Raw genomic sequence first — 13,630 nt, 5'->3', positions numbered from 1 at the left:
GCTTCAATTACATACTAACTCCATAGCTAACAAATCTGAGAACAGAAGCTTGGAGAGACTAAAAAGCAGGCATACGGATTTTAATCTATCTAAAGCAAAGGCAATGCAGCCACATTAGACTCTGTAGAAATGGTAGACATAGTTTGCTTCTGTAACTTTTTGAATAAAAGTTTGAATGTTTTCTTTCTACCAATTTCTTGAGTCAAATGTTGAAAGTATCTAAAGGAACAAAGATTTGGTTTTTTCATATATCAATATCAAATAAAGAGAGAGGTTGTTCAGATTCTTGAGAATGCTGAATGCTACACTGATAATAGGCCTAGGTTCCATGATTTTGTCTCAGAGGAGAGTAAACACGTTTAATGCCTACAAATAGTTGTAGTACCGACACTAGAAATATTTCTTACAAGCAATGAATGATGGTTCCATGTAAATTCGTGACCATCATATCTGATTCTTCCAACTAAGATGGTGGAAAGAACTGTCTAACGTGTAGCATTCTGGGCATGGCACAAGGTGGAGAGAACCTCCTCCAAGCACCATTTTCAAGACTCCATATGCTGAATCAGGGCATCCATAAAGCATTAATACTCTCCATAACAGATTATGGCACCTTTAAGATACGTTTCTGTTGTGGAGAACTACTAACCTGCTAATTTGGCATCTACTTGTAACTTTTCAGGCTGTTCAAGGCTGAAATGTTTTCTTGGAAAAAAGGGAAATCTTGATAAACTATGCATATTGACAAATAATCCACAAAAATAGAAAAAAAGAGCACAAAAATCTTGCCTTTTATCTGGCAATCTCACAACCCTAACAACACATTGTTGTATATTTTACCTAGCTTAAGCACTATGGGCGACTCTGATTACTCGAGTTTCAAAGAGACTAATTATTAGTTTTCAATTTCATTTTCCTCGAGCTTAAAAATCCCCAATCCTTCTTTTTATTCTTCTCAAGCTCAAGACCAAGTACTTCCTTCTCCCATGTCACATTAATCAACAGTTTGGAGCAACACAAACAGATGGTTTAAAAGAAATTTGTTGTATATTTTGGAGAACCCTAAAATCATAGTTACAAGATTCAGATCCAGATCACAAACTGATTGGGTCAATTCTTGGGTCGGCAGTTGATTAGGTCAACCTTATTTTTTAAAACCAAAACAACATTGTTTTGGGAAAAAAAAAATCAAAATAAAACCCCATTTAAAACCAGGTTTAGTGCGGTTGTTCACCAATTTGATGACAACTATACCACGAGGCATGAAGCAAAAGCTAGGGACCATCAAGGCTTGTGCCCCGACAACACGGTAAAGTAATCGCCCAGGCTGGGGAGTCCATACAGAAATTATCTACCTAAATGGGCTTTAGTGCTCCCAGTTCTGTGTTGGTCCAGTAACTGTTGCACATCATCCACTGTCACGGCGTATGCATTGACACGGCCATGGACAGGATCAAATATTCGAGAAGCCCGATACCAGGTCTGCCTCTACATTTGATATGTTGCTTGCATTTCTGCAACAGCGTCAGTCTACAGAACGCACAGAGAACTCGAGCATTGAGGAAGTGCACTTACAAAAGGTAAATGATACACCACATTTGAATGGCTTCATAGATGAAATCTTTTTTGAGAAGCCAAACAAAGGAAATGGAACCTCAGATATCCACTATTCCAGGAGGGTGAACGGAAAACCAACCTTTGTTAGCTGTCACCCACCATAAACACATGCTCTGGCTCCATGATGGAATTCTTCCTTGAGAACAAGTTTTCAACCAGAACCTGAGAAAATATGTAAATGACTAGGCTCTATTTACAAATTCAAAGGGACATTGATTCAATGCCAATACTTCACAAAACCACTAATAAGTTCCTACCTTTACCATTCACCTTCTAATTGGTAAGAGTAAAACTAGACGCCTAATCTAGCAGTGTGATGATAAGATACCACAAGCCCTTTCCCGCCCCTTCCCTCTAAACATCTGTTTTCCACATCATATTGTTAGTAGCATTTTCATGAGATCTCTCTAGTGCAGCAACTTTAGCACGATGGGTTGAAGCAGTCACAGCAGGCTTTACCCTCTGACTGCGAGGAAGCTCGCATGTTTCACTAATAGAAGCAAACCTTAATTCAGCAGGAGGAATAAAACAGTCCATGGACAGGCCAGGGACATTGAATGCCACTTCTTCAATTGCCCATGCTTCTTCCATTCGGGTCCTAGTGTGGCTCATTGCCGTATCTCCAAACCGGAAAAGGGTTACTACTGAACGCCCGGAATGAGCAATCATAATACCATCCACTAGCCTGTAATCATCAAGGAAAGAATTGATTGTGGTCTCCCAGTAAACGGCGTCACCTCCATTGTTCTGGATGCGGGTCAAATGAGAGTCTTCTAAATGAACAAGGAGTCCTGTTTTCTGGCTGAAGTAGCCAAACAAAACATGCCTTATGATTTCTGCTGGCCCTTCACTCCTAGCCTTGAGAGTTGCAGGATCTGCACATATCTTGAGGATAAAGCAATCATCTCCATTGATCTTCTTCTCCCCAATGCATCTTGCATTAGTAAACATGCTTGCAGTTGTTCTTGGATCAAGGCCCTGGGATTGAACATGAGCATTTAAACAATCATTAGATCAAAGAACTGCCTGTTTGTTAGGTAGTAAAATGAGTGAAAGATGAGAAGCATCTCACCTGAAGTGCACGGCGCAAGGGTCTAACAGGACCTTTAGCAGCATGTGCACCAAGCCAAGGTGTATGCCTCCACACAAGCTTCCCATTGCAGCCGGCATGAACCTTGCTTCCACCAAGCGCAAGCTCAACATACCACATATCTGGATTCATTTGCCACAAGACAAACCCACCAGACTCTGCAGCTTTGGAAGAGTTCCTATTTCTAGTGACCTTGTTAGCCGTCTCAAATTCTGAAGCTATCATCCTCACCTTACCCATAGCATACGCATTGTGAATGGAATTCTGAAGCCTTTGCCCTCCTGATGCTGCTGTATACTGCTGTAATATGTACTGTGCAGACGAAGTTTCCTGCAATCACCAACATAAAACCACCTTAGCATGTGTATTATTAAAATAAATGAGCATACCCCATCGATCAATCTAACAATAGCAAAGAGTCAACTAATCAACACCATCTTTATTATTATTTTTTTGAAGTAAAAAAAGATAATTCCAAACACATTTCCCCCTTTGTTTTAACGAAAAGCACAAGCAACGAATTAAAGAGTAATCATATCGTATTGCGTATATTTCCAGATACACAAACCCAAGGAATAGAATCTTACATCACAAAAAATGTGAGTGATTGTCTCGAGAAAATCTATAATGCTGAAGCTGTAACTACTAAAACTTATAGCATAGGAGGGAGACTGATACAAGAAAATATTTTTGAGAATTAGAGAGATATTCTTCTCACTTTTAGTGCGTCAGAATATGATTTTCTCTCTTATTCTTGTTTCTATCCTTTTTCCAATGCTGTAAATATTGATAGTTACAGCTCCGATTACCGCAAAATCTTCCAAGTGATTCTATCAACAAACATCTTTTTTTCTTAAAAAAATGTTGCTCCTAAACAAGCATGAAATGAAAACAAAGAAACCCACTTTGATCTCAACATTTCATCAAAGGAATCAACTTTTTGCATAAGAACACAGTAACTTTACTCATCTGAAGCAGTGACATTACTGTAAAGTAAATTAATGCTGAAAACCAATTAAAAAAATAGCAGAAATCCAGAAAAAAAACTTCTTTTTTGTGTTATTTTTAAGCAATCAAATAATTCAGTATAAAAACTAACGCAGAGAAAAATTGCAAGAGAAGGGACTCACAATGGGAGTATCTTTTATACTAAGGTGAGGCAAAGGCTCAGCAGTGCTGACGTGAACCGGAGCAAGCGGGGCACCCAAGACACCAAGCAATAACCTCAGATCGGACCGTTTACTAGTGTTATTACAAGCATTTGATGAAGAAGACACAACTGAAGACGGTCCTCCTCTTGAAAGTTGTCCTTTCATCCACTGGCCCCACTTGCCTTCCATCCTTGAATCTCCACCGTCATCTTGATCTGGTCCCTCTTTCAACGGTGATAAAGCTTCCGCTGGCCTCAAGCTCCCTGATCTAGGAATGATCAAGGGCTCTGGCTTTGCCACGTGCTGTCCATGTCCTTTTCTCCTCCTTAACAAACTAGACATCGGTGAAGCACTCCTCGCCGGACTCTTCGCTCGTGACCTCCCCGGTGATAGTCCTCTAACAACTGAAAAGAACCCCTGCTTCCTCTCCATTTTTACAGTCTTGTCACTGTTGCAAGAGAGAAGCTAGCAAAAAAAAAAAGAAGCAAAGCGAGTGGAGAGAGAGAGAAAGAGGGAGGGAGAGGGAGGGAGTGGTGTGTGTGAGAGAGAAACCTGTAAAGATAAACTGATAGAACTAAATCATTTGCCGCGAGACAAGAAAACTGTAAAAGGAAGGCCAGTGTGTGTCTATATGTTTTGTTTTTACTGTGCTTGTGTTTTTCATTCTACGAGGAGGAGTTGATGACGTTGGATCAATTCCGTTAAGTATGTTGCTCCTCAAAAGATATTATTTGATGTTCAATTTCATATTTTCGAAGTAGTTTTAAAACTCGATAAGATAAGAGTTGATCTGCATCTGGCTGACCCGGGCTAGAATTAGGTTAAATTTTAAAAAATAAATAAAAGTAAAAATTTAGGTTGATTTTGGAATATTTTTTAAAAAATTGATTGCAATCCATTAATTATTTATTTCTTAACAAAAATAGCTTGGTTTTGTTTTATAAAAAATTAAAAATTTATCTGAAATACAGTAATCTGGTCAAAACCCTTCGTCAAGACAAAATTCCATTTAAATAAAAAAACTTAACAACACTGGATAATAAAAATAAAAAATAAAATTAACTAAAAAAAATCACTGATTTCTGATTTGAAACTCGCAATAACTTTTTTTTCCTAGAAAAATGAGTTTTAAAAGGAGAAATAGTATCTGAAATTTGTAAGCGGACTTACCTAATACAGAATTATTATTGGTACGAAAGAAAACGACAAGGACACACAATAATCTTTTTCTCGTGACAGAAATTATTTAAAAGATATTGATTGTCATGGAAAATCGTACCATCGCCGTTAGCAACGGTCAAATGGGGTTAGGTTACGGTCAAAGGATCGATAAAGAAATGCTAATGGGCATGGGGTGTAGAGCTTAATTTTTAATAATTAGAGAGTTCAGTGATCATTAATTAGTAATCAGCATGTTAAGCACGCCAGCAAGGGTGCAGTTTGTTTTTGTTTCTTGATTGTTTTTTTAATCCTAATGTTTACTTACATTAACTTTTCAGTATTCTCAGATTTTCAAAGTTTTAGGTTCCGTTACTTCATGCAATTTTTTAAAAATATTTTTAAAAATATAAGAAATTGTTTATTATATTAAAAAATGTATTTATTCTTTTTACAAAAAACAAGGATCGATCCATGAGTTATTTTTATATTGAAATTTATGTTTTTATTTAAAAATTATATATATATATATATATAGACATGCCTAATAATAATTTTCAATGAAAACTGTATGGAACGATGGGCAAAAGATCTTGATTGGACTCCTTAGGATTTACACAAAGAGAACACGCTGTTTAAAAACAACATCATTGGTGAAACTTCTTTACAGAAATTATACTCGTTTTTTCCTTTCTCCTTCTCCGTTTCGGGCACAAAAAGTGACTCGATGGCTTCATAAAACATGGCCATCCTTCCTTGTTTTTTTATAGCCAAAACTTGTGCAGTTTTAGGCGAAGGAGCCGCTGAATGGACCATGTCTCGAACAAAAAGATAAGTAGCCCCCCCAACTTTCCTGTCTCTAATTAATTGCTAAATTAGCCACCTTTTGAATCTTTGCAAGCACTGTAGCTCAATCACCATCGCCAATCACGGTCACAGCCCACAGGAGCTTCTTCTCCCTCGATTTTTCTTGGTGTTTTGTTTGAAATGAGGACGCCTGGTATAGATACGGAGTGGTTCAAATTTGCACTTCTAAATTGACCTAAAGTCGATGGACATTATCAACAAGGGGACAGCTCATCGACTCCCAGAATTTTTCAACATTATGCCATTGTTTCTTCACTTTTAGTCAATGGCCTTCTAGCTAGTCAAATGTTCTTCCCTTCCCTTTCTTTTTTTTTTTCTTTGTTTTTGTTTTTAAATACAATTATAATAAATCAAATGTTTCCTGTCATGATTGCTTGAAAGAATGCTCCACTTATTGAATGAACATGGTGTGATCTGAAATCAACCACAATGATGTCAGTTGGGTTTTTTTTTTCTCCTTTTTCTTTTTTCTTCGATTATTGAATTGTCAATCTAACGGCTTCTTTATTGAAAATATCACAATTGTTTGATTTGATTTAATTTGATCAAGATATATATTTTGCAATAGATAAAATATATGAATTGAGCATAATAATAAAGTTGCTGGGAAGATTAGCATATAATCACAACTGCCTGAATAATGTAAGCATAATTGGTGTCACCCTAATGTACTCAGCACCAAAGAAAACCATCAAAATAGCAAAGAAAGGAGAAATTTAAGAAGAAATCACACTCTATCGTTTATGTTTTTATAATAACATAGTCTTGCTGAATTTATTTGAGAGCTATGTTTAGCTGCCTAGCCACGTCAAGTGATGCTAGGTAGGTGGGCATCAAATCATCTTCCTACCAAATCTTGGGATTTAACGACAAAGCAAAAGTCAAAAAGAATACAAAATCGGCGATACCTTCAAAGGGTATCGGATCACATGTAAAGCTCCAGTGGATATCAGGACATCTCGAGATCTAAATATGTTCTCCCAACAAGATCCTACAGCTCCCCCGTTCTGCCATCGGGCCATTCGATACTTTAGTATCTCAGTTAATGTGTCAGGATCATGCATGATCCACCCAGTACAGGTTGCATGCAAGAAGACAAGCAACTCTTCGAGTAGTAATTCATTGCAAAGTTCTTATATCTGTTCTGGTATTGGGTTACTGAATCCTCTTATCAACTTATCTATTAATTAATAGATGAATTACTTTTGCTCAAAGCAATCGTGGTTTTAGTTTTCTTTTAACAAAAAAAACTATTTGAAGTTAACCTAGTTGAGTCTCGACTAAATCAACCGAATATATCCAATGTAATCAAGCTTTGAATCCACTGGGGAGATTAAATTTAATGACTATGGTTTATTTACCAGTGTCTAACACATATATGATTGGTACGAGGGGCCCTCGAGTTGCATTTCTGTTGGTCACTCAGTCCTTTTTTTCTCACTTTATAAATAAACGCCATGTTTCCTTTTTATTTTTTACAGTGAGACGCAGCAGCCGAATCATTGCTTCATTCTTCAAACTCAAGCAATGTATTCTCTCCACCTTTCATTTATGCCCTCTTCATCAGTCTGTTCATGCTTTCCTTTTCTTTCTTTTTTGGCCTTTCTTTTGCCATCCCTTTTTCAATAGAGCACTAATTAAATAAAAAAAATCCAATTCACGTATATGCTAAGCTTATGATTGCTGTAATGACTTTAATTTATTGTTTTTGCTGGTTTGGTTCCATTTCTGCTTTTAATTTTTAAAGTCTTTTTTAAATTAATTTTTATTTAAGAAAACATAAAATTTATATTTTTTATATGGTTTTTGATGATTTTGATAAATTAGTGTTATAAATTAAAAAAAATTAAAAAATTATTTTAATATATTTTAAATTAAAAAATATTTTTAAAAAGTATCACCCACTTTACTCCAATCACATAACCCTTTTATTTTATAAATCAGGTAAAATGTACTTGTTTACTTAATTCAGATACAAAGATAAATTAAATGTAATCAAAATTATGGTTATTTGAAGTAATGAAAGTAAATTTAATCATTTCTTCTATTTTAGGTACAACGGAAAAGGAGGGGAAAAAAACTAGGAAGCTCTAGAGAAACAAAGACCCGTAAGATCTGCTTGAAGAAGGTGATTCATAATTCCTGGTGGGGGCGAATCCCAAATGATTAAAGCATTTGAACCCTTCGCTGCTAGCTTCGCCGAATAGTCAGCACAATTAAGCCTTGCCTTCCCTGTACGTAAGAGAAATTCCGACTTCTCAATCCGGCTTGACAACAAGTTTCTGATGTATAAAATCCATTAGCAGGTAACTTGTCATGAAAGATAAGCCAAACAAGAATATTCGTAATTCTCTCTGGAGCCTGCAGCTTGATTGACCAAGACCATTTATGCTCAGTCACCAGGTCTCTAGATCTTGATATCAACTAAGATTAAGTTGGCTAAGGTTTAAAGAGACCCGGAACTGAAGTGCTCTAGGCAATAAAGTCACAAGCTACTGAAGAATTAGGAATAGGAATAGCCATAATTCTATTCTGCAAGCTCTCTGGAAGCATTGTATATATTGAGTTCATCAAAGTTCCAAAGACCATTCCCTCAAAGGCCCTTAACGTCTAAGACAATGTCCATGATACTGACGGTTGGAACCAAGGATGTTCAGGTTCCTTCCTCAAGCCATCGATCATACCATAAATACAAGTTACCCATGCCAATTCTCTATATAAACCCTTCCCATAATAAAGAGAGAGCTTAATTTGTGAATGGGCTTCCAAGTATATGAAACAGAATTCATTGGTATTGGATTATGGAACCATGAATTATTGTTCAAGTATTTGTGCTGTGTAAAATGTTTACCCATAATTTATAGGGGCTATTAAAGACTTGCCACACCAATTTACCCAACAACAAAATATTAGATAGCCTAGCCTCACGAACTCCAAGTCCACCGTACTTCCTAGGCTTCGTCATCGTCTGCTATTTAACAAGGTGAAAGCCTCTCCCCGAATCCTTATTTCTCCAGATAAAGGTTCTCACCACCCTATCAATGCCATCGCAGATAGCTTAAGGCACCCAGTAGTTATGCATTGAATAAATAGGAATCGCAAACACTACTGACCTTGAAAGAGTTGTATATATGCCCTACTCTGTTCAATAATCTTCCTTTTAATCCGTTAGCTTTCTGTTGATCTTCTCTAAAATAAAGTTGAAGTCGGCCTTCCTAACTCTCTCTTGAAGCAGCGGGAACCCCGGATATTTTCCTAAGTCATTGGCAACCCTGGTAGATGAGAGCTGAGAGATCTTAGTTCAGTAGTCTCTTCTACTCACAAATTTCGATCACATAAATCTGGACTTTTCGTAGTTCATTTCCATCCCAGAAACTCTTCAAAAAATCAGATAAGGCTTTATTGACAAAGCCTTACATGCGAAGTCGTGGCCAGTGTGGAAAGGAGGATATCGTCTATAAAAAACAGGTGAGAGATGCATGGCCCTTCTCTAGACACATGAATAGGCTTCCATTTATTGTCTTCAACCATCTCTGCAATCAGGCAAGACAATTTTTCCATACAAATCATAAAAAGATACGGCGACATAGCATCTCCCTGACGCAGACCTCTAGTAGGAGCAAAACTGGGGAGCTTTGACCCATTCCAGAGTCAAGTCAAGTTCGTAGACCGAATACAAAACATAATCAGCCTAACAGTGATGTCAGGAAAATCAAATTCCATAAGCGTGGCTTGCAAGAAATCCCACTCGACTCTATCATAGGCTTTTTCCATGTCAATCTTCGCAGCTAGAGACCCTTGTTTACTCTTGGACCTGTGCATAAAATGCATTATCTTCTGAGCAATTAGAGCATTATCAGATGTTCCTCTGCCAGGAACAAAGCTACTTTGAAGTGGGCCAATCAAACTGTCTAAGAAAGGTTGAAGCCGGTTCACCAGGACTTTGGTAATAAGTTTATAGATCACATCACAGACTTATTGGGCGAAACTGCTTCATATAGGTGGGATTATCCTCTTTAGGAATTAGGAAAATTAGAGTCTCCACTAATTGAGGATCAAAACTGCCAGAAACAAAGGCTTCTTTCACTAGCTTCCAGACAACATCTCCAACCACAGTACTCAACATTAGTGCAAACCACTCTCAACACACTCAACATTAGTGCAAACCAGGGATTTATAAAAGCTAAGTGCCTTATTCTGCAACACACTATCCTCTGTGCACCAGTCTCAATTAGATAGAAATAAACCATTCACTCGGTTTCTCTTCCTACGAGCTGCAACCAATATGCGGAAGAATTTGGTATTCTTGCCCCCAAACTTGACCCATTTTTCTCTCGAATTCTGATACCATAAGAGCTCCTCCTGACTAAGTACCTTGTTATATTCGCATTGCAGGGATCTCCCAAAGGAAGCCAGGGAGTCTGTTGTGTTAGGATACTAGCATGCAAACCCGACAAGATAAAAGGCAAGAGATAGGATAAAATGAGAAATGAGACACACAAGAATTTACGTGGTTCACCCAATTTGGCTACGTCCACGGGCAAGTATAGAAGGATTTTACTAAGTAATGTGGGAATTACAACCTCTCTCAAATAATAGGAGAACAACTAAGAATCTCTCTATTACTAGGAGAAAACACCTCACTTACTCTCTCACAAATACCTCACTTACTTTGTGGGATTACTCTCTCTTCACTCTCCTCTTCTTCTTCTCTAACTTGGTGTGCAAAATAAGCTTGAAGGCATTGCCTATTTATAGGCAAGAGTGAGGGGACAAATGCCATAAATCATGGCACCAATTATGCCACAAATTATGCCATAAATCATGGCACCAATTATGCCACAAATTATGCCATAAATCATGGCACCTAATTATGCCAACAACTCCACTAATATTTGTCTTCCACTAATTAATTAAGTGGTGGCTTCACATTCTCCCACTTGAAGACTTTGATGATTTAATCAAGTCTTCACACTTGATCATCTGTGATTCTTCTATCCTTTCTATACTTGCCATCTTCATGCTGCTTACGTTTCTGCTAGGCCAGAAGAGGATCTACACCATATATACTTATCAGTGTTGACTGGTTTGGTCAAAGCATCTGCTGGGTTTTCCTTTGTGTGAATCTTTTGAAAGTCCACACTTCCATCTTCCACCACTTCGCGAACAAAGTGATACTGAACATCTATGTGTTTTGTTCTTGAATGAAACGCTGGATTCCTTGCAATATGCAAGGCACTCTGACTATCACAATACAAAGAAATCTTCTCTTGTTTGTGCCCGAGCTCCTCCATAAGTTTCTTCATCCATATTGCTTCTTTACAAGCTTGTGTAGCTGCCATGTACTCAGCTTCTGTTGTGGACAATGCTACAACAGTCTGAAGTTTAGAGATCCAGCTCACAGCTCCTCCTGCAATTATGAACACATAGCCTGTAGTGGATTTTCTTTTCTCAAGGTCACCAGCAAAATCTGAGTCAACATAACCTCTGACAGTAAATTCTGATCCTCCATAACATAATGCAACATCTGAGGTACCCTTGATGTATCTCAAGATCCTCTTAATAGTATTCCAATGCTCTCTACCAGGATTTGCCATGTATCGACTAGCTGCTCCCACTGCTTGTGCAATGTCTGGTCTTGTACATATCATGGCAAACATTAAACTTCCCACTGCTGATGCATACGGTACTCGAGACATCTCCATCCTCTCTGCTTCATTGCTAGGAGACATACTTGAGGATAATTTGAAGTTAATAGGAAGTGGGGTGGAAATTGGCTTACAATCTTGCATGTTGAAGCGACGCAAGATCTTCTTCAAATAATTCTTCTGAGAAAGCCAAATCTTCCTCTTACTTCTGTCTCGGTGAATTTGCATCCCTAGAATCTTGTTTGCTGGTCCCAAGTCCTTCATATCAAACTCCCTAGCCAACTGTGCCTTCAATTCTTGGACTCGATCTTTGTTGGGGCCTATCACCAACATGTCATCCACGTACAACAACAGAATGATGAAAACATCATCTTCTTCAAACCTCTTGTAATACGTACAATGGTCTGAACTGAGTCTGTTGTACCCAAGGCTAATTATGAAGGAATCAAATCTCTTGTACCAACACCTCGGCGCCTGTTTGAGACCGTATAGAGATTTGTTCAACCTGCAAACCAAGTTCTCCTTGCCTGTTTCAGCAAAACCCTCTGGTTGGAGCATATAAATTTCTTCTTCAAGTTCTCCATGAAGAAATGCAGTTTTCACATCTAACTGCTCTAGGTGAAGATCAAATATAGCACACATTGCCAAGACTACTCTGATTGTAGTAAGTCGTACCACCGGAGAAAATATCTCATTGAAGTCTATTCCTTCTTTCTGAGCATATCCTTTCACCACCAATCTTGCACGATACCGCTCCACTTGATCATTGCCATCACGTTTTATCTTGTAAACCCATTTGTTGCCAATGGCCTTTCTTCCTTGTGGTAGCGGAACAAGATCCCAAGTGTTATTCTTGTGCAGAGCTTCAATCTCCTCTTGCATTGCTGTCATCCACATAGATACATCTGTGCTTTTGATAGCCTCATGGAAAGTTGATGGCTCTCCATCCTCTGTTAGAAGACAATATGCAATATTGCTCTCAGTACTATATTCTGAGTGCCAAGCCGGTGGTCTTCTTTCACGAGTCGACCGCCGAACTTCAGGAGTTTCAGACTCTATTTGTTCTTGCTCTTCATGCTCTAGTGCATCTTCAGAAGAAGTATGATTCTGAGTATTTTCAATCTGGACTGCTGTAGTCTCCTTTAGAATGCTATTATGTTCTTCCATTTGCATTTTACCTTCTGCAAATATGACATCTCTGCTGATGACTACTTTGTGGGCAGTGGGATCCCACAAGCGATACCCCTTCACTCCATCAGCATATCCCAAGAATACATATTTTCTGGATTTTGAATCCAGCTTGCTAACTTCTTGTGTATTGTACATCACGTACACAGGACTTCCAAATATATGCAATCGAGAATAATCAGCTGGCTTCCCAGTCCACATCTCCATCGGTGTCTTCAGCTCAATTGCAGTTGATGGAGATCGATTTATCACATAACAGGCGGTATTGACTGCTTCTGCCCAGAATGACTTTCCTAGACCTGCAGCCTTCAACATTGCTCTTGTTCTTTCTAATAGAGTTCTGTTCATCCGCTCTGCCACTCCATTTTGTTGTGGAGTGTATGCCGTTGTGAACTGTCTTTTGATACCTTCATGTTGACAGAAGTTATCAAATTCATCACTGGTATATTCTCCTCCATTGTCAGTCCTCAAACACTTGATCTTCTTTTCAGATTCAAGTTCCACCCGCGCTTTGAAAGTTTTAAAGACTGCGAACACATCTGCCTTCCTTCTAATTGGATACACCCAACATCTCCTGGAGAAGTCATCTATAAATGATACAAAGTATCTTGCTCCTCCCAAGGATAGAACCGGTGCTTGCCAAACATCAGAGTGAATCAGGTCTAAGATGCATTTGCTCTTAGTTGTTGATGTGCCAAACTTCAACCTGTGCTGTTTGCTTGTAACACAATGCTCACAAAAGGGTAAAGTAACCTTTGTAAGCCCAGGGAGTAACTTCTTATCAGAGAGAACTTTCAAACCTTTCTCTGACATGTGGCCTAGTTTTTGATGCCACATCATCGTCTTCTCTTCTGCAGGATTGGCTGATGCGATTGACGCTTCTGCCCCATGATGTGTTTCTCCCATTAATA

At 38.3% G+C, this 13,630-nt stretch overlaps 1 protein-coding gene across 1 annotated transcript; it reads right to left on the bottom strand.

The window, feature by feature from the left end:
• Window positions 1-1,765: 1,765 nt before the first annotated feature.
• On the bottom strand, window positions 1,766-4,468 carry LOC133683126 (uncharacterized). The gene is made up of 3 exons (XM_062106655.1): window positions 3,838-4,468; window positions 2,690-3,037; window positions 1,766-2,595 (listed from the first exon to the last, which is right to left on the bottom strand). The coding sequence occupies exons 1-3, from the start codon at window positions 4,288-4,290 to the stop codon at window positions 1,972-1,974; spliced, it is 1,425 nt and encodes a 474-aa protein (XP_061962639.1). The 5' UTR covers window positions 4,291-4,468; the 3' UTR covers window positions 1,766-1,971.
• Window positions 4,469-13,630: the final 9,162 nt, after the last annotated feature.

The sequence above is a fragment of the Populus nigra genome, chromosome 2 (genome assembly GCF_951802175.1).
Source record: "Populus nigra chromosome 2, ddPopNigr1.1, whole genome shotgun sequence".
NCBI classification, from domain to species: Eukaryota; Viridiplantae; Streptophyta; class Magnoliopsida; order Malpighiales; family Salicaceae; genus Populus; species Populus nigra.
The sequence above is the reverse complement of the archived record's forward strand: the minus strand, read 5'-3'. Positions and strand labels throughout refer to the sequence as shown.

What these genes read in the sequence shown, in the direction of transcription:
- LOC133683126 (XM_062106655.1), bottom strand. Translation starts at nt 4,290, where the DNA reads ATGGAGAGGAAGCAGGGGTTCTTTTCAGTTGTTAGAGGACTATCACCG. An exon ending in GTATAAAAGATACTCCCATT is followed by an intron (nt 3,038 to 3,837) that starts GTGAGTCCCTTC and finishes TGGTGATTGCAG; the next exon opens with GAAACTTCGTCTGCACAGTA. An exon ending in CCTTGCGCCGTGCACTTCAG is followed by an intron (nt 2,596 to 2,689) that starts GTGAGATGCTTC and finishes GTTCAATCCCAG; the next exon opens with GGCCTTGATCCAAGAACAAC.